The sequence below is a fragment of the Meleagris gallopavo genome, chromosome 2, assembly GCF_905368555.1.
Source record: "Meleagris gallopavo chromosome 2, MGAL_WU_HG_1.1, whole genome shotgun sequence".
In the NCBI taxonomy this organism is placed as follows: domain Eukaryota; kingdom Metazoa; phylum Chordata; class Aves; order Galliformes; family Phasianidae; genus Meleagris; species Meleagris gallopavo.
Window position 1 is genome coordinate 8,990,464 of NC_139405.1, and position 22,060 is coordinate 9,012,523.

Below are 22,060 nucleotides of genomic sequence, written 5' to 3' on the forward strand. Positions count from 1 at the left end.
AATACTTCATAGATGCATTGTCTAATTCCACATATTTCAAAACATACCAGAAAAGTGAAATGCATTGAAGATGGCTGCACTCCTGGTTGATGTCTTAAGATTTGCACGAAAGACTGTTAACCTCTATGGACATACTCATAATCAAAAGAGCTAGAAGTGGACAGTGAAAAGACTTGATGCTACCCTGCAGAAGACTGTCATCAGAAAATGCTTGTTTTGGGACACTGAAAAGCTCATGCTCTATTTACCTGATTCTATATACAAGACTTGATATCACTCTTCCAGTCGCCAGTCTGTAAGTGTTTTATACACACTGCTTGACAAGTTATTGACAGTGGAGTAAAGCTGAAAGTATGTCTTCAGTGACTATCTTTTAAGAGAAGTTTGCTTTGATTCAGATTGTACCTGCTCCATGTTTCCTGTGCATACAATTATACACATATATTTTGCTACAAATGATCACAGAAGAGAAATTTTAAAAGAAACAGCAGTATTCACAAAAAGTCCACTCGATTTGTTTTGGGGTGATTAGCACCACAGGAAAATCCTGACTTCAAAATATTATTTATATTGAAAGAAATAAAGGAGATCACACAAAAACTTTCCCTGAGATATATACTGAGACAAGCTGTTAATTTCTAGTCAGTTCTAGTTTCAGTCAGACACTGATATGCACCTTTATAATACGCTGTATTTGCAATATAGATTGGTTAGCTACACTACTTCATAAATGAATTAAATCGTTCAGTCTTCAGTACAGTGCTAAGATATCCTCAATCACACTGGAGCTCCAGGATTAACCTCCCTTGAATGAGCAACCTCACGGCAAATGAACAGTTGATCAACTTATTCTGGAACAGTGCTTCATTCTCACACTCATTCCTCCAGAATTTTTGGGGTTGTACCCTCCCAGAATGTGGTTCTGCAAGTAAATCGAGTGGTTCAGATCCTCCACCAGGCAACTGTGAAGGGGGAAAAAAAATAGAAACAAAAACCCACCACTTAATTGCCATTTTGAGTACAGTCAGGATTTCTTGGGATGCCACTGTGGCTTGCAATCTCAGTGGAAGAGAAAGGAAAACTAACTCCTTTCACTGAAATATACTGTTTCAGTGGTTTGCTGGAACCATTTCTGGCTAGTAATGAAGTGCTTGGAAAACCTCCACCAACAAGAAGCATTTTGAGAATATAGTAATAAGGTTATGCTGTAGATCACTAAGATGTTAATGATACTGTTAACATAAGTTTAATGTAAATATAAATGAATTGTTGTTGATAAGAATTAGATATCCTAATGTTTGATGCATCATCATCAAGGCACAAATGCAAGCAGTACATAAGATATAAGTGGCAAGCTTAAAGGAATGCTTGTTTGGAACGTTTTCTAAAGCACCTGTATGTCTAGAATCCCACTCTGCTAGGCCACAGCAAGGGTAAATAGGGCAAGACAGTGGGGTGTGGTCAGAAATCAGTAATTATAACCACACTTCTTAATTTCTGCTAATGTCATTCTGCTTTCTGTCAGTTCATACTGATTGGTTAGTCAGTGTTAAGATGTTTCTTTGACCCTACCTAAAATTCGGCCAACCTGACAGTCTGTAAACTGAAGAATCTTAAGATAAAACACCATCTGTTCTTCCTGCCTTTTATATAAGCTATTGTAGAAATTGGAAATAGTTGTTCCTTAGCTCTGTTACTCTGCAGCTTAGAGAGGCAAAGAACCATGAATTTCAGTGACGTGCCACTTTTGGAACATTTTCTGGTTGCCTCCAAGATTTTTCCAATTATACACCCAGAAATTAATGCACAAAGAAAATAAGCTCTCTCTCCCTTTCATACAAACTTGAAGACAAATTCAAAAGCACAAATTAAAAAAAAGAATCAGTAATTTTGTTCACTGATCTTTGGCTAATCAGAAAATGCAAATTGAGGTAATTGGTCAATGCCAGCTAAACACAGTTCAGAGATAAGAGTTGGAAGGCCATTTCCAGGTGCTACAAAAAAGCTCATAACGACAAGTGGAGGAGCCAACTCTCCAGTCACAGGAGGATGGTGGATGAAGGCATGAAGTACGGATGCTTCTTCTAGGATGGAGGACAAAGGAGTAAGGAAAAAATCAGCATTCTAACAACACAGTAACTTCCCACTATCAGTATATTAATACAAAAACTCTCAATTATATTGTAAACTTTCTTCCAAATCACTCTGAAGATAACCGAGACCTCTTGGGTAAGGTAAAAAAAAATTAATTACAGTGTAAGAAGGTAATAATCAGCTTTCCATGCATACATACCTCCTGGATGGAGTAAGGGAAGTGGATGAAACAAAATACAAGAAGGTAATCTCCTTATAAAGCATTTAACTCATTCAAAATTCTTTGGTCACAGTGGGAAAAATGCAGTTTTCACTCATAGCATATATAGTATTGTTTGGTAATATAGAAGATCTACAACATAAAGTCTGTACCTTCATACCACAGGGAAGATCATTGCTTAACATGTACATCCAGTAAGTCTTGTTTTCACACTGGAATGCCTTCTTCCATTTAAGGCGAGTGAAAGAGAAGAGATATGTATTCAGCCATTATAACTGTAATCTGAACTACATGTGTAAGCCCATCGAGTATCCTAGGCACAACCAATTCATCATTCTGTGAAAGTATTAACTTAAATTTGTAGTGTTGAACTGATATGGCCAGATGCATAAAATCTTAATTACGCTTACAGAAGAAATACTAACTATATCTTTCTTTTCTCACCCTGCAGTACACACAATTCTCATTTGAAACAATAGCTGAATATGCAATAATAATTTGTAATGTGAAATACTGTTAATGTGTTTCCTCTGAGAGTTCCTTTTTCCAGAACATAGCAGAAACCACTTTTATTGCTCAAGTTTTCATTACAGAAATGCCATAGTACATATATCTTTGGTCTCTCATGTACCTTGCTACAGAGCGTGACAAGCTAATGGCAAGGGTTTTTTCCTGCTTCTCTTCCCCCCTCCCCTTTTTATTATCATCAGTGCACTAATATTTAGATAGATTTACTTTGGAGCAAATAGTAAATGACTAGGAAGCTGTTTTCATTTCTCATTTTGATTAATGAGCTGGAGGAACACACCCTCCCTTCTTTCTACTTCTGTGGCTGAAAACATATTGAGCTTATGATTCTTCTACACCATTAAAAATAATTTTAGAGTTGCATTCCCAAGCAGATGGATGAGACTTGTGTAACACTGATAGCTTTTCCAAAAGGGAATAAGGATCAGCAGCGTCACTCTTCAGGATGAAGGATGTAGGAAGTTACAGACTTAGCAGACTGTTGGAAGAGTCAGAAAGTAAAGCATATGTCTCTCTGTCTCTCTTGCTAGATACATAAGCATTGAACAGTGCATCACAGGCCTCTCACACCAAATAAAACCAAATGTGAGACAGGAGGGAAGGAGGGGAGTGATGATGATACAACACAGTAATAACTATCTAAGAAATGAGAGAGAAAAGGCCAGTTGCTGCATAGAGTGTAACACACTTCTGAGGGAGACTCTGAGAGGAATGGAAGGGGGAATGTGAAATACAGAAAAGAGAAAAGGATCAAGCATATCCCAGAAAGTACTCAGGGTGGTACAGAGAAAAGACTGGAGAAGTATCTGGGCCAAGCAAGCTGTGAACAACAAATTCCAGTCAGCAACTTTTCCAATTTACAAAGACAACCTGTGAATCCTGAACTTGGAATAACTATTCTGATGGAAAGTATAACAGTATAAAAGACTGTTAGAATGGTGTATGTCTTTGTCCCTCAAGGATATTCTGAACTTCCTGAGAACATTTGAAATACTTCTGAGCGGATAAAAAGGCATCAGCTCCATTTTTCACATAAACACTGAGAAAAAATAGTACACATCACTTCCAGTAGGTAACCTAGGGCTGTCACAGGCAATGAACACAAAACACAATACTTTCTGATCTATAATTGAGCAACAACAGAGTAAAGGATGACATTAACCCGCTGAAGTTATTACTGCGGCTTGCTGTGCCAGCACCAAGCAGCTACATTACAATGGATGCTGTTTGTAAAACAAACAGTGTTATCAGTCAGAAGATAACTGAACACAATCAAGGCATAAATTATTACAGCAGACTACTAGCAGAAGTCATTAAGAAAACATCAGGAAAGTTAAAATGCTGTCACATCATCCCTTGAAACAGAACAAGTTGGTAAGTAGCAACAAATCTAAGATTTGCAATCTAGCAATTTGATAGGCAATTTCTTTTTGTCTAAATTATTAGTAAAGTCGTCCTACAACAGAGTGGTTCTTCTTCACAAAGTAACGTTATTTTGAAGTCTGAGCACTGCCACACTTCTCATCACAAGAGGTTAAAGACAGTAGAAGCAAATAGGGCGTGCTGAAATTATTCAGCCTTACAGTTTTGGAAATGAAAATTGTCTCAGCCCCTGCTGAACTGTTCTGGTTGGCCTCATGACACACACATGCTGTATGGTTATAAAATAATGCCTTTAGATTCAGCCCTTGCCGTGTGCTTTTCTTTAAGAGCAAGATCCGTGTAATTATGAATATTAGGGATCCCAATACAGTTCTCAGGATAGTAAAGACGTGATAACTCCCAATGTCTCATCTGAACTTTAATCAAAGTAATTACCACAGCTTATAAGAACAAATCAGAACTCCCATCTCAGAGAAATAGTTATATTTCTGATGTATTTTATCTAAAAATCAGAGGGAAAATGTTCCTCGGTTGGATACTAATGAAGTATCAAAAAAAAAAAAATCTTCAATAATGAATTTGACGTTTGTTACTGCAATTTTAAAGCAAAACACTCAGATTCATTTATCTGCATATTTTACTTCACTTTCCTGAGCTGACCTGCAGCTTTTCTCCCAGGCTCAGTTCATCATTAAAATGCACTCTTGTGCCGCCGTAGTGCTGTACAGCACAGCAACTCACGCAGTGCCCTTATTCCTTGTACACTCACTTTCCCACCACTGCTCACATTTACACAGCTTCCATGGCATGCCACATCCTGGCTGGAGCAGACATGCAGTCTGACCACAGGCACCATGCACATCCCTGTGGAAAAGGACACAGAAACACTGCTGCACATGAACCCAGGCAGCAAAAGGAAACCCAATGTTAAGCTGAAGAGATAGCTGAAAAGTGTTTGGTTGGGGCCGGCTCAAGAAACCAGTACTTCATTCAGCTGACCTAAGGCAAAACACTTGATCAAAGCTAAACTTTTCCCATGAAAAAATCTGATTTCACGGAAGACAATTTCTAGGTAAAAGAAATTGTGCAGTTGTGGCGTTTCAATTGGATATGATGTGCTTCATTTTGAGTTTTGCCCCCTTCTTAACATCCCTGAGACTCTATTACATACTTGGGGTTACTTTCCAAATGGCTGTTTGTTTCTGAAATAAAGTCTAGCTTCAAACGAGAGGCAGAGTTTTTTTCACGGCTTACAGCACCTCTCCTATGTTCTGGAGCTGAAGCATAGCCTAATGATTGCAGTTAAGCCTGTGACTCTGTCAGGAAAGGAAAACTAATACGACATTTTTGAGAGAGATAGAGTTGACTGCAGAGGCAAATAACTAAAAAAAGAAGAAAAAAAAAATAATCAGGATTTTTGCGATTTTAATTTCTCTGCTCATTGAAGCTTTCTACTGTAATGCAATTAAAACCAGGCATCAAAGGCACATGAAATTGGGATTGAGTAGTGATTAATTTGAAAAAGAAGTTGCTTTTCTTTTTTTTTTTTTTTCACGATTGAGTTAGAAAAAGACATCAGTGTCTTAGGAGTGGGGAAAATTAACGTGACAAGAAATGTTGGGAGGGCACAGGGAAAAGAACACTGAACGAGTATCTACAATGCCTGTCCCCTGTGGGGTGGAAACGTGTCTGCCATGTGGTGCTTATGATGAGGCAAAGAATCTAGGACTGGATGCAGACTTACAGCTTTCCTAACCTGAGTGTAATCTTTTTCCCTCTTTACAGTGCCCCTGCAAGTGCTCCTAGAATACAACAAGTACAGCATTTGGATTTTGTGCATATGCTGAAATTCTAGGGATGAATGCCTTCTCAACAAACAGGGCTGGCCACTCACTTGAGGTGAAGGGGATACACTTCACTATCTCTGGTGAAATAAATTCCAGACTTCAACATTTCACCTCTCCACTAAAACCTGCACTCTTTTAGTACAAATATCGACGTAAATAAAGTGCCACTCTGCTGCACTTCTACTGAATACAAACACTAATGACATGCTAAGATATCTCTTTAATGCTCAGTTGTGTACATCAGTATAGTACTACCTACTTCAGTCATGTCTTAATGCTTTAAGAGTCCTCGAGATCGCTCCATGAAAGCTGCTGTAGGACAGCTGCAGCATCACTTGCTCCACTTTGGAGGCTCTTCCTGAGATCATTCACCTCAATGAGGCCAGTTTGCAAGGCTCTAACAGGCTGATGTGTGTATATACTTGGCAAAGGTTTTCCTACATAAGTGGCAGCTGGGTTCTACACAAAAGAAGGCGTCCAAAGCTCACATTGGACTTCAGCAAGCAGTACCAGACCTCAGCACACAGGCTGCTTTGTGCAGACCCCAGCCTCTGGTCCTGGAATATTTTAAGAAGAAAAATATCTGAATCAAAGAGAACAAGCTAGAGGCAAGGAGTGAGGATGAAAAGGGAGAGAGAGAATGAGATCTACTGAGGAATTGGAAAGCCTGGTTAGGAGAAATGTCTTGAACAACAAACCACAAGACAAGGTCACGATGAGACAGAGGGAGCAGGAGCAAGTGAGCAAAGACAAAACAACCGATAAGTGAGGGAAAGATGGAAAATCTGTTTTCCAAGATGGCACCCCTCTGTCTCTTTTCAAGTTATTAAGGAGAGAAGTCAGCAAAATTATATAGGATTTTTTCCTGCTTTTGTAGTGGAATACCAGTGGGAAGCAAGAAGAGAAAACAAAGCAGGATGTTCTTTGAAAACTGCATTTAAAAATTGATAGTAGTCTGCTCATAAACAATGAGGTTGACGGTGCTTCTCGTGTTTGAGAGGTACTGCCAACATCCACTGCCTTGATCCTGGCAATCAGAATCCATTATCTAAAGCAGAAGTAGTAATAGCAGAGTTGGTTCTCTTGCAAACCTAATCTTGACCTGGAGAAATTGCCCATAGGAATGAAAAGAGAACCAAATTCCTCCCCCCCCCCAAAAAAAAGAAAAAAAGAAAAAAAGAAATCAAGTTATCTACTCATGTTAGATATTATCTACAGATCTCTAAGAAACAAGTACCTGAATAGGTCACCTAGCATGAAATAATAGCAAACTATAATCATCATGGCTTTGATATCGATCTACATCATCAAAAGCATTAGCATATATTCCCCACATCATGGCCTCTTGAAAGCCAGGAACTTTGAAAGAAAAGAAGCAGAGATACATAGACAGCTGCTAGACTTGAAAACAGCATTTCCTTTCAAGCTAAGACAACATCCAAGTGGATCAACTCATGTTCTTATTTTCTGGTTTCTGGTAGGATAGTACACTTAGCAAGAAAATCTGCAGATGTTTGACAGCTTAAAAATATTCAGGTCATCCACTGCACTTAAAGTACTGGTAGCAATCTTCTAACTGAAGTTATCTTAACATATCTGAGCAAGGACATTGCTGAGGATAACATTTTTTCTACATTTTGCATTTTTCTTATGCTGAATAAAATCAAATTATTTCGTTTCTTATTAATAAAGTATTTTGATATAAATATTTTGATAAAATCTTCCCCTCAGTCTAATTTTATTCTACTGTAAAGGAATTGTAAAAACTGGTCACTGATCTGAATATGAAGGACAGCTAAATTTGTCTCATTCACTCTACTTAATGATTCTATTGCTCACATTCCTTGCTAGATGAAACGAAATCATAAATTCTTCATTGCCTCACAAAAGAATTAGCCTTGTGCTTAATTTCTGCCGTTTTATCCTTACGCAAAGTTCATCAAGGATGGCAGATGGTGCTGTTGGTTCAAGTCCCAGATTAGAATAGTTTTGTCTTGTCAAAAGGAACTCTATTATGCATCTTTGTGGCCTCAGTCCATCAGCACGAATGGCACACCACGCTGGGGATGATCAGAAAAGGCTCCAATTATATTCAGTAAACAAACTTCACTGCTGCTATTTCCAGTTGAAAATCATATTTAGTCAACCTGATATAGGAGACAACAAATGTCATGAGGTTATTGGCTGACTTTTACAAAGAGCTGGCAACTGTACTCAGTGACTCAGAGAACTCAATGCTCACAAAGAAAACCAGATGAATACAATTCCTGCAAAAAGGTAGTGAGGAGACAAGTAATTCCAACTTTGCTATATTGATTCATTTTAAGAACAAATGTTATACAGCACGGTTGGTGGAAAAACCTTCTGCCATAGTAGAGAACACAAGAAGTCCGATGTAATATAGCAGTGTGCAAAGCATCTGACAGTCTTCTCTGAAAACTCTGCCATTGGTGTTGATGTCAAACCCAAACCATTTTTTTGCCATACTAATCACTGACACTAACAGTTTGTTACTGCTGGCACGACAGAGCCCTCAGCACTTTATATTAGAGAAATGTCATTTGTACTGTACTAGAACTGCACCAGAGAAATGAGAAAACAAAAGTAGCTACGTGATAGGAAAAAATGACTGGGAAATGCATTCAGGCATTAGTAAAGATAATCATCAAATACAGTACATGAATTTTAAACTAAAAGCTCTGCAAATTGTTTCACACTGGTATCAAATACAACAGCCATCACTCTATTCCTGAGAAGGAAGGCCTTGTACACACGTTCCTAGATCACTGAAAAGAACCCCACGTTTCCTCCTTCGCCACTGCAGTAAGGATCAGAAACTAAACTGTTATATGTAGCCTTTATTTTTTTTTTTCATTTTTCCAGTTGGGGAACTCCTACAATTACTGCTGAATATATCTATGAATAAATAAGAGGCATTACTTTCAGAGCAAGCGATGTAATACATTCAGAAGTAAACTAAGTTAGTGTCCAAATTTATCAGTGTTCTTGCTCTTCTTTCTTCAGTGGAAAACATCTGCCTTACAAGCACATGAGAATAATTGGCAATGTTTTTGGTTACGCATCAATGCAGGTGTTCTTTAAAGCAAGGGAGTGAAGTCGCCCTACTGGACTCAAATCTTATTGTGCACATCATGAAGTAAAACTGAGATAATTTAAGAGTATTACCTGAGAACCTGGATTATAATATAGAATCAACCATACGAGTGTTGCTCTTAGTCGACAGGTCAAATTTACGATTTTAAATTTTGCAAGCATCTGGTTAATCAGTTCTCTGAATTTGAAGGGGGGCATAGAATCACAGAATTGTTTGAGTTGGAAAGAACCTTTAAAAGTCATTTAGTATAACTCTCCTGCAATGGACTGGGACACTTGCAGCTAGATCCGGTGCTCAGAACCCTGTCCAGCCTGACCTTGGATGTCTCCAAGGATGGGGCATCCACCACCTCTCTGGCCAACCTGCGCCAGTGCCTCACCACCCTTAATGTAAAAATATTCTTCCTTATATCCAATCTAAATCTTCCCTTCATTAGTTTGAAACTATTTCTTCTTGTCCTATCAAAACAGACCCTGCTAAAAAGTGTCTCCTTCTTTCTTATATCCCCGTTCCTTACAGCACCTTGAAAAATGTGTAAAGCACTTAATATGGTATATTTGCTTCAGATAAGAAGGAGATTCTTAAGAATTAGATTCTTAAGAATTAGCAAGGAAAGCTCCTAGGAAATTGCACATGGCAACAAAACCACAGTACATGGTGGGACAGCTGCAGAAGAGGTTTCATAGAACTAGAAATTTATTTATTTATTTTTAAGTTCGAAAATAAGTAGGAGATTGAGAAAGCAATTATGCTGCAGGCTATAAAAGTTTGCCAAGAGCAGAATGACAGAGAACTTGGCTAGAGGGAAGCAGAAAAATAACTAGAAACAAGGCTGGCAATATTAATGAGGCATGGTGCACAGTCTCCAGAAACAAGTGTTGGAAGTGTTGTAACTATGAGGAAAGCATACTCAGGGTTCCTCTGCTATGTAAATTCCAAGAAATTCCTTACCATTCTGCACTGCAGGAGGGACACTTAAAACAGGAGAAGACAAGACATCAGGACAAACTGAAGCATGTATGAGCATGCTTGGTGAAAGGAAGCTTGGGTGGTGTGTGTGGTTGATGTTTGTGCAGGTTTTAGGAAACTGAAATTCATCCTGGCTTGTCTACACAGATATGAAGTACAAAATGGGCTAGTGGCAATACAGGGCTGTAAAGATTAGCTCAGAATGGCTTTTAAAAATTGAAGTAGAAACCTTGGGAAGAGAGGAAAACAGGAGATCTATAAATCAGGGGAAACAAGTTAAAGGAATGAGGGAAAGAAAGAGTAAAAAAGAAAAAAGAAAAAAAGAAAGACTTGGAAATTGAGATAACCAGCAAAGAGGAACCTGCAAGGAAGACAGATTTTTATGCCCTGGATAGTACAGAGTGATTACATTGCTCAGATTGGCCTGAGATGATGTTTCAGCCATATTTGAAATAAATTTTATTAAAGCTTATTTGGGTTCAAAAAAACAAACACCCAAAACAGCCACTTTCAAGGATGTTCCAGATTTGTTACCATGACCAAATTGGCATCCTTCCTATAGGGTCAGATGTGATAACCTCTGGGGCTTCAAGCACAGAAGCACCTTCCAGAAACCAGATAAGCTCACTAACAGGTATTGTAGCTGCCCCAAACTGATTTCTGATCAGCTTTACTGAGACTGTAATGAACAGCTAAAAAAATAATTAATCATTTTTGAACTTATTTGGTTCATTTTGGTTGGCACGAGAGGTCATATAATAGTATCGCTTCACTATATGATATACCACAAAAATGAATGGCACTCCAAATTCAGTTTCTCGCAATATTAATATATCATTCTTTATGATAGTTTACTTCCATATATATGTCTGGCAGCAAACTGGTACAGTCCAATCTCAACTGACGATACTGTAAATCTGTCTGGAGCAGTTTTAAGTGTTACTGCTTTGGTGCACTTGAGTTGAAATGCAAAAATAAGGCACATTCAAAAGCTCAATAACGCTGCACAAAATCTACAAATAGGAACAAAGTTTCCCTCAAGAAATTACATAGCAGTTTCTCAGCAGCAAAATCACTACGTTATGGGAGAAATGTAGAGACATTTGCCTACTTCCAGTGCTAAAATGACAACTTAATCTACATAATCCAGTGCTCAAGTGGAATGAGAAAACAATCTTTGCACACCTGAAGACAATTGTAGGTCAGGTTTCTAATGTTTCATAAAACTCTGAAGGGTTTCATTTCACCTTAAATTTTCTGAAGGGCTTTGGATTTGAATCTTGTCATCCATTGAAAATAAACTAGGATTTAACTCCTCAAGGTGACACAGTCAACAGAGTTAAAGCTTTCTTCAGACCTACAGTTGAGATACTGAAAGAATCAAGTTTTTATTAGGCAGAGAAGAAAAACATGTTTCCAAAACTGAGCAATTATTGTGAAAAGGACTGATACATTGAAGTCATCAAGTATGGTGCCTTTTGAAAAAGAAAAGGAAAGGAAAGGGACACAAATGTAATCATTTTTTTGCATTCAATTTGCCAGACAGAAATGGACGAAGAGTTGGCTAGTGGATAACAGCATGGGAGAAGCTTAAGGACTAATTTTCTGTCTAGAATAGTTGAAGGTCCATCTTCTAAAGTGAGGATTAGTGGTGCCTGGCATTACTGTTGGAGAGCTAAGTTTCTAATGAATCCATACATCCAGATTATTTTCTGTATTAACTGGACTTCACAAATGAGTAGTTTAGACTGGACGATTTAAACTCAATTTTAGGCAGCAAAATACACAGCACATTTTTCTCACGGAGAATTCTAAATCAGGACTTTAAGTGCTTATATGAAGTACCCCAGATACAAATATTTTGGTCTTTGGTTTTCTTATGTTTTAGTAGAGATATCTGCAAAACAATGTCAATTTTTTTTTTCCCTCCATAAGTTAGTAAAATGTTTTCAGGGAGAAAATAATAATAATAGAAGAAAAAAAGCAAATTCATCATGCCACTAACTTGAGAAAGGCACTTTTAAGGTTAAAGGGTTCCAAGAAAGTAAATTATTTCTACTAAGCCCATGGATTTGTGAGACAGACTAGCAAAAGAAACTATGAGGAGAAAAAAAAAAAAAAAGACAAAAAGAATAAGAGAACAGGAGAAAGAACAACTCTAGTACAGGAATAACCTTCAGACTTCAAGATCCAAGGTCAAATGTGACAGACGATAGCGAATCCTTCATTTATTTCTCTTGACATCTATCCATGCAATCAATCCTGAGTGAAGTTGTATATGCCAGAAATGGAATAGCCTATCATGATTTGTAGTAACCTTCAAAACTAGATGCTCTTTCTTTGTGAAAAGTTCTCTGTGCAGAAATATATATATATATGTATACCTACTAGAGTACTGTCTGTGTGGACAAACAGCATTTTGTGGCATGTTCAGATTTCAGGCTTTATTTCAGAGACATCTTTTACTTTGTGTATTTACAAAAAAGTTTTCAAATGAATCTTAAAAATGGTTAAGGCTCTAAACTAGTCTAGAGATCCTACTCAGCTCAAAAATCACAGGTAGCTTCCGTAAGACTCCTTAAGTCAAAAGACATATAGTTTAGTACTGCTGTGACTTCACCCTGATGGACAGTTACACTGCACCTGAACTGCTCTCTCATTCCCCTTCCACAAAGGAAAAGCAGGACAGAAAATACAACAGAAAAGAGCTCGAGAGTTGAGATAAGGACAGGGAGATCATTTACCAGTTACTGTCACAGACAAAACACACAGCTTCGGGAGATTAGTGTAATTTATTGCCTATTACTAATGGTCTAGAGGAATGAGAAACTAAAAGCAAACTAAAAACACCTTCACCCTTCATCCATCCTCTTTTATCTCCTCCCTCCCACACCCTTCTACCTATTCCCTCCACGTGGGGCAGGGGAATGAAGGTCGTGCTCAGTCCCTAATGCTCCACCTCTGCCATTCTATCATGGTCACTCCCTTTTCCTGCTCCAGAGCAAGGACTGTCCCACAGAATGCTGTTCCTGAACTGATCCCTCATAGGTGTCCCACAGGCATGGGTCTGTAGTACGAGGCCCATGTAACTATCTAGCCCACCTCAACTCAATTCAGAAGGTTAACATTTCAACAAGTCTAACATTTTGTTATTCCTAATCAGATAGCTGATCTGAGGCTCTTCACTCTCTCCATTTTTCAGGGAGGCCTAGATTGCCTTCATGGGAACAGTAACAAGATGTATGTGTGATCTAGAATTTGGGGCAAAAATGTGCTTATGGAATTAGTAATAATTTTCTGTAATGAAAGACCAAATTGAAGTTATGTCGTCATTTGCTATGTGCTTACTAAGAAGTTCTGTTTGATGTACAGTATGTAATATAATTGTTTCTTTCACTTTACTATTAAGAGTATAGTAGAAATGTAAAGTAACAATAGTAATTAAAAAGTAGGATGCTATTTTTCTAACCTGCCCAGCTCTAGCTTATCTGAAATAAACAGGTCAAAATAAATAAAAATCACTCCTGTGTTACAAACTCTGACCTTGTTGAAAAGATTTCTTCTGTGTTTTCACCACTCCATTAAGTACATTTACAATCGCAGTAACTTCATAATTATAGACACATAATTACAGATTTAACAGATGGGAAAAATAATTAACAGGTGAAATGAGATCAGTGGTCACAGCGACAGCCTGACAAGCACCAAGGAGCTCCTGGTCAACATTCAAATTGCTATATTAACTCTGCTTTCCTAAATAACCAATATGATACGTACACATACTTTCTGTCTGCTCAACTACAGTAACACAAAAATGCAATCCATTAAATAGCAACAAGAAATGAATGTGGGCGCAGGAAAATAGCAAAAGAGCATACATGCATCTAGTGACATTTGGGATAAATCAGTGCTGTGCTCCATGGCAGAAACTATAACAACTTTTTTTGCCATGAGAAAGAATTGATAGCACTGAATGGATTCTCTCCCTCAATCATTTGCAGGTGGCTTGTGAAAGACAACAGAACTTTTAGGAAGGCAGAAGAGACTAACCATATCAAGTCAGATAATCTAAAAACTCTACCATGCAACAAATCTAACTGAATATAGCAATATGTTGTTCCTCATAGAGCAGTCCTGCAGATTGCTTAGCAAAGGTCCATCTAAAAGTATTCCAAAACCAGTAAGATTAAATTCAGAGTAAGATTATTTTTTTTTAATCTTTAAAGAAAAGCAAAAATCAAAAAGCTACATTATTCTGCTGATTTGATAAACAGGGATAATTATCTTTTGGGTGGTAATGATCGTTACAAATATTATGCAGAGAAGTTATTATTCTATTTCACAAAGTTTCTGTATAATACAAACCAAGAATCCCCTTGCCAGACTCTGGTATTCCATTAGTCAGGAACCGTTTGCAGTTATCTCTTCTGGCATACTGTTCCTGGTGTCTGCTCCATCTGCCCTATCTTACTGCTACGTAACATGTCTTAAATTACCCAGTTTTCTTCCTATGCAGAATATATGAGAGGCAGTGAAATATGTCAAGTAAGAAAATAAAGCAATTATGCACCTTCTAAATAACAATTTCTGTAAGGCCTAGGCTTTACTATGAAATTATTACTTCTCTAGTCCATGGGTCCAGGTTACATTTTTTCTAGGCTGAATGAGACCATAGGAACAAACAGAACATTACTAGCTCTGCCTTGGACTCTTAATGTATGCTGAGTATCTGCCCAAATGAAAACGTGTCTTTTGCTCACAAGCGCAGCATGATCGAATCCTGGTAACAAATAAATATTTGGTGCTATACTGTTGCTAATAAAATTTCATGGCTGTACACATATTTTACTTAAAATTACTTTCACATGCTGCCAATCAAAACCTTTGCTTGGTTGCTTTCATACCAAGTGAAATAGTATTACCTGACGGCATCTACATTTTTCTCTTGTGAATGTACATGAACTGTGAACACCTTGTAAGATATTAATACATTTAATTCAGGTAATGGAGTTCAGAAGAAAAAAAAAAAAGAAAGAAAAAAGGTACTGACATCTGGTATAGCTCAAGACATGAGAAAATCCAGCCTAGAATTAATACACTGCATTCTTGAAGTGCATTTGTTTCAATAAAGCATTCTTTTTCTCATATAAGCCTGATTTTGAGCAATGGCATAGAGTCACAACCGCTGATACAGGTTTACTCTGAACTGCAAATAATTTCCATCTCTTATTTGCAAAACAGTTCATAAAGCGCATTGAAGCGAAGAAGTGTCACCTGTAAAACTCCGAGCTGTTTCCATTTATAGCACTGAGGAAACCAACTACCTTCCATTCTGAGCTTTAAAAAAGTTGTGATAGAGTAGTCAAAGAATATATTACAAGACAATGCGATTTTTTTTTTGCAATTTCTAACACAAATTAAAATATTAAAAGGAATACCCGCTATAGCATTGATAGTTCATTTAAGAACTTTGTTGAATTATTATTGACTTCTGATCAGTTGTTCTTGCTTCCTACCTAAAGAAAACGTTTTTACAGAAGTGAGATTTGCATGCTTTTTTTTTTTTTTTTTTTTTAATCAGAGATAGTCAACTATTCTCACTCCAAATAGAGGGCACAGGAGCACTTACCAATTCTAGAATTAAGGTTAAGGGCAAATGATAACAATGTTAGCCTATAATCTGTGGCTGCAGTCTGATGGGCAGATACTTAACTATCATTATGTGACCTTTATGTGAGCACAGTAGCAGAGCCTTTCTGCTTTGCTGAGCAGGAGAAGAGCTATTATTCTTGTGGTGAGGAGACAAGAGTGGAGAGGAAAAAATGAAATGGCCAGTTGCTCCACTTGCAAAGTTTTATAGCACCAGAGTGCCAGTGAATCAGCTGTACAGCATGGCAAAAGCCATAGGCAAATCCTACCCTACAGCAATACCACCCTACGTGCCCTGGAAATGCTGCTGTGGGACAAACTGTACTTCTCTAAACGTTTTTGACAGCAAAGCTATAACCAAGACCACCGTCTTTAAAAGCGCACTCCTTTTGCTGTGGTGACAGTCTCTGCCTGCCATCTGCAATGCGCAGCTGAATAGCCTGTATTGTCTTCAGCAGATGGCAAAGGTATGCATTTGTTATCATAGTTAAAGTGATCTTTCTCTTCCCTTTAGGGCTCCTCACATTTGGCACTTGCCTGTGCCCCTGGTGGGCTCTGCCTGCCCGCAGATGTGAGCTAGAGTTCCTCCGTGCAGCACAGCAAAGCACTTTACACACAGCAGTACCCCTGCAAATGCCAAGGAGCAGTGCCGCTGCCAATGCAGGAGGAACTTTGCACAAAGTACGTTTATTAGCTGTGACATACAGCACAGCATTTTCAAAGAGCTAAGGAAAAAGACAGCTGCTGCAGTTTCCCTAATTACCTTTCCCCAGACGTCAACAGTAATTTACAATTTGGATGATATTGCTGGAACTAAGTACAATTTAGATCCACACACAAGCTCTCCTCCTCACTTTTATAGGCCATGTGTTATATGAAAATTACTGCTATTCAAACTGTTTCTATGACTTAGGTTATCTTCTGTCAGGTTTTTTACTGCACATTCTTCTTTTGCTACTGGAAAATACAGAATTTGCTGTAGACAGTAATCAGATAATCACATCTTGTTTCAAGCACAAGCTAGCAGGATTTGCTACTTGAAACTCTCTAATTTATCACATCAAAACTAAAAAACATTTGGGATGCTTAGTAAAAATTATGCTTCTTAACACACATTCCATAGCAACAACAAAAAAATCTGTATACAACAGGGACAATATTAACCTCATATAAATCCAAATTCAATTCTGAATTACTCCACTACTCTAGTGTTTAAAAATATGTTCTGTGTTCAGCTACAGCTTCTGCTAACTAAAATCTAAAAGGATAAATGGAAAGTCTGACAAATTAAGACATCATCAATAATTGATCTTAATTGCACATAGATGATAAAACATTTCAAACAGTTGCACCCTTGAAAGATGAAAAGCTTTCTTCTGCTGGCAGTAGCTCTGAACTGCTTTACTCACAAGAGGTGCCATTTAAAAAAAACAAATGCAAAGTAAAACTTAAAATTCATGCAGATGCACAAAATTGCAAAGACTAATATTCTAGGCCTAACAGCACACTTGGGTAAAGGAGAAGTAAAAAGAAATCAGATCAAATTATTACTTGCAAGCACTGAGAATAAAGATTACGCCAACAGAGACTCGTTAAGTGGATCCAGGAGTTTACTGATGCTTTGCATAATTAAATAAGCAACTCTAGTTTCTGCAGTGACTTAGACCCACACAGTATCTACTCATTGTGGTGTCCTGCTCTCCTTAATAGATGTGTAGCGAGCATTTTGTGGCTTTATCACTACACAATTGTATGTCTCTTCTCAATCACGCTGTGAGTCAATTGAGAGGATGAGACTTACCCACGTTTTTCTGGATTCTGCTCTGTCAAAATTTCACTGCTGCTTTCGTCAATAGGAAGGATCCGAACAACATATTCTCCACTTTGCCGGAAAAACTTATAAACAGCCACTTGAACTACGCATTGCTCACTGCTGCTTCTCAGCCAGGGGCTCATGATGACAGGGCTCTCAGACGCATTAAGAAACAGGAAATAACCTAGGACAGATAAGGCAATAATAAAGCTTTAAAGAAAAAAGAAAAAGACAAAGAAAATTGCAGTGCACAGATTAGTACTTGTAATTTTTATGCCACAACTTATTCAGCGTTCTCAGTCATTCTGATATTATTGTTGCCACCTACTTTGGAAAGTGTGCCCTTGAAGGGGTGTTAAACCCTTCATGATCTTCAAAGGCAAGCAACATTTCAATTCACAGTTGCATGGTTCAAAACAAAGATGATATCTAGATTTAACTCCGAGAAGAAAAGGCATAAAGAAAAAAAAAAAAAAAGCCCATAAATAATATTAGAGGGAAAAACAAGAAACAACAAAAAGAAAAACCAGTCAACCTAATTTTGCTACAGAGACTTCCAGATTTAAGCCCAGGCAAGCAACTAAAGAAGTTAACGTTTGGATTCTTGTTTTTATGTACTTATTATTGCCTGGACTTTATTCCCACCTCTGCAACTTCCCAAATGTGGTCCAGAGCCAAACATTACTGCCTTGGTCCAGTGGCATCCCGATTTGACAAGGTCAAGTATTATACCAGATCTTGGTATCTGTTCTTCTCACACAAATAAAGAATACATTTAAAAGCTCTGTTTGCTCTTCTAAAACAGAAGAGATCAGCATTCTTAAGTCACTAGAGTCAGGATAAAACCCTGACATTTTATTTCTTCATTAATTCTTTCTAATGTATTAATTTTGTATTTTACATGAATTAGCTGTATATATCCCCCTGAGCTCCAGCAATGGGGCTGTGCCCACTGCCCTGGGCAGCCTGTGCTATGCTCACTGCCTCTGTGGCAAAGCCTTTCCCTCACTCTCTGACCCTCCCCTGGTACAGCTCCATGCCATTCCCTCTCTGTACCGACCCTTCCCCATCTTTGTGGCCCTCCTTTGGATGCTCTCTAACAGCTTTATGTCCTTACACTGTGGCACCCAGACTGCAACCAGTGCTGGAGGTGAGGCCACACAGCACAGAGCAGAGGGGACGGTCCTTCCCTGGCCTTGTTGCAGCGCTGGACCTGGACCTGGTGCCCCCCTGGCTGCCAGGGCATGCTGCCTGGTTCATGTTCAACTTGCCATTGTCCACAACCCCCACATCCCTTCCTTGGGGCTGCTCTCATCCCCTGGTCTGTACGCGTATCCAAGGTTCTCCCACCAACACATGTGCAAAACCTAACACTGCTCTTCTTAAACTTCATGTAGTTGGTGATTACCCAGCCTTCTGATTTGCTAAGATCTCTTCTCTGCTAGACCTCTCTGCGCTTGAGGGAGTCAATTGGCTCAATTCAGCACTATCAACAGACTTACTTAGGATAGTCCTTTATGGAGTCACTGATGAAAACATTGAAGAAAACTAGCCCTACATGACCTAATTAGTGACTGGCTGCCAGCCTGATGTGACCCATTTATTACAACCCTTTGGGCCTGCCCCATCAGCCAGCCGCTCACCCATCGCACCATGCCTGTGTCTAGTTGTATGCTGGGCATTTTGTCCAGAAGGATACTGTGAGAAACAGTACTGAAAGATTTGCTGAATCCAAAAAGATTACAACAACTGCTCACCTTGGTCAACTAGGTGGGTAGTCTTGTCTCAAAAGGAGATTAAGTTTGTTAAGCAAGACTTTCCCCTTTCGAACCCATGTTGGTTGTGACAAATAATTGCATTGCCTTTTAGGTGTTTTTCAATAACTCCCAGAATAATCTTCTCCATAATTTCAGTACCATTTGAGGCTTATCCAGTTGGACAGAAGTAATGCATTTTTTATTACACTGTTGCACATTTCAGGTAAATCAAATTACTCTCTTTTCATAGTTGACCAATTTACCAATTTTCCCACAGAGCAAGCACATTGAGGTGTGTAGTCAGGTAAATGAAAGGTCAGTCAGGTAAATGGAAGGGATCAACACTTGAAGCAAGGAAAATTGTTAAATTCCACAGATCGTAGCAAGACTGGTTAGATGTTCAGAAAACAGGATTTTGCTTCCTGCATTGTCCACCAAAAAAATTTTTGTTAGTACTTAAAACATACAGACCTCAAAAACCATTTAATTTCATAGAGAGAGAAATTAAGGCCCAACAAGGATGGACTCAAAAACAGTTTATGTAGCAGCTTATTTTATTTTATTTTTTTAAATATCAAGGCTGAATTTTCAGAGGAATCATTTTCCATGTGGCTGAGTAGATACTGCCTAAAGCTCTGCTGAGACCCAGAGTGCGTAAGAAATCCTGTGGAGCCACAAATGCATGATGCTCACCTTCACACTGGTGTGTGCCAGCCATTCTCAGCTCCCATGACAGTTTGTCTCATCCTAAAAGGATCTGATTAATCACCCTTCAGCAGGTCCCACTTCTCTCCACTGAGTTGAGTCACGAGCTCAGATTTTAATCTCACTGTCACATGCCAATTTAGAACTTGGGAATTGTACTTATGCTCACAAATGTCCCCCACTTTGAAAAAATCCAATTTGGCAATTCATCTCAGGTTCAATAGAGTAATACCAGAAAGGCTAAAAATGAAATTCAGACTCTTATCAACTACTATATTTCATACACACACTTATCATAAAGAGCATTTTTGACATGCTTGTCAAAAACAGTCTTCTTGACATTACATCACATTAATGACATATCTAAAACTAGAAAATATTTGTACTGAAAGAAACAAGCAGAAATAGATAAGGTATGGCCTTCTCAGATGTCAAGACTTGTAAATGAAGAAGTGAAACATATTTGCTACTTTTCTATTAATAAGATTCCTTTATATGAAATAGTAGCCTTTAATCCAGTTACTAAAGGGATGGCTTGAGGAGTTTAAACAAACTCTGTCATTGTTAGTTTTATATACACAATATTTTTGCTGGTCAGTAAAATAAAAACAGAAACCCAACCGTATGTTTCATACTTCTTTTATTGCCAACAAAATAGAATTAGAGCACTAAATCTTGTGGCTTTAATTGTATCATCCACATAAGAACACTGTAATCTCCAACATAACAAGGATCAGAAAGACTTCTGCTGCACTAAGCACTGCAGTAATTGCTGATGATTATGTGACAGGTGCAAGAACCATTTGCTCATCTTACTGTATTGCACAGAAAGTTTTTTAGCATAACAAAGAAACAAATAGAAAGCTCTCATTCCTTTTTCCTTTCCTTTTTTTTTTTTTTTTTTTTTTTGTCCCTTGCAGTGAGTAAATAAACTAGTACACTCTTTCCATCCTGACCTGGGACTTGACTTTACTAGTAGTAAACACACTAGCTGCCACAATAAATACGTTAGTTGCTAATCTCCTATGCCTTGGCTATGCTTACAGGGTTCACCTTGAACAATTTTGGCTTATTAACCATTGTGAGGACAAGTCTACCTGCTGGTTTATATTGCTAAAAGGGATTCCATTCTGCCACAGTGGAAAGCTACCCAGCCATACTTGCACAGGATGTTAGGAATAGCCCCAAACTACACTGCTGTGGAGCGATGTCTAGAAAATCATTCTGAAAGACATAATATTCAGCAGCATTGGCCACACAAACAGTACTCAGTCAGAAACGTCCTGTGAAGGCAAGTATTAAAGCTAGAACAGATTACCTTTTTGTTCTCATTATTTATAAATAAATAAAGGAGCACATAAATACAACTTTGTTCTTGCTTTTGCAAGTTCAGCCATCTTGCAGGTGACAATACTGTCTGCTGTGGAACTCTTGCTCTTATTGCTAACCTAATTTGTAAATCCTATGAAAGAAGTATCAGAGTAGCATCTGGTCCTGTTATTCAGAGTGTTTGTGTTTCATACTTAAAATGAGAGAGACCTGCTATGAAAACAGAACACGCAGAAGCTTTGTTACACACAAGAATCTGAAGATTCGCCCTCCCAAGCTACAATTTAAGATTTACTCGTTACAGAGCAGAGCAGTGAGTTCCTATAGTAACCAGACCTGGAACATAACAGTGTACATTAACATTAAACATATTCTTTTCCACGTAAGCAGTAGACTCAAAACAGCAATTCAGACAAACCCAATTTCACGAATTTGGTGTCTCTGAAGCATAAGCAATGTAACTGTCAGTCAATCAGCTACATACACACATGCACAACAAATTGCTGATAGAGGCCCACATCGTATTTCATTACTGTTGACAGGACTTATGCTACTGCAATCAATGGTGTCAAACCCACAAAGGAGTAATTGAAGTGTCTGAAGTGAGAAATGATACATTTTGAACACAAATCCTCATACTCTTTCCTTCCC

At 38.2% G+C, this 22,060-nt stretch overlaps 1 protein-coding gene across 1 annotated transcript in view; it reads right to left on the bottom strand.

Moving 5' to 3' along the window:
* The window catches only part of ALK (ALK receptor tyrosine kinase), a 291,809-nt gene that overhangs the window by 142,503 nt on the left and 127,246 nt on the right, over positions 1–22,060 (bottom strand). Inside the window, exon 4 of the mRNA XM_085218861.1 lies at positions 17,607–17,802. Coding sequence (XP_085074987.1) covers positions 17,607–17,802 — 196 coding nt within the window. The remainder of the gene's footprint in view (positions 1–17,606; positions 17,803–22,060) is intronic.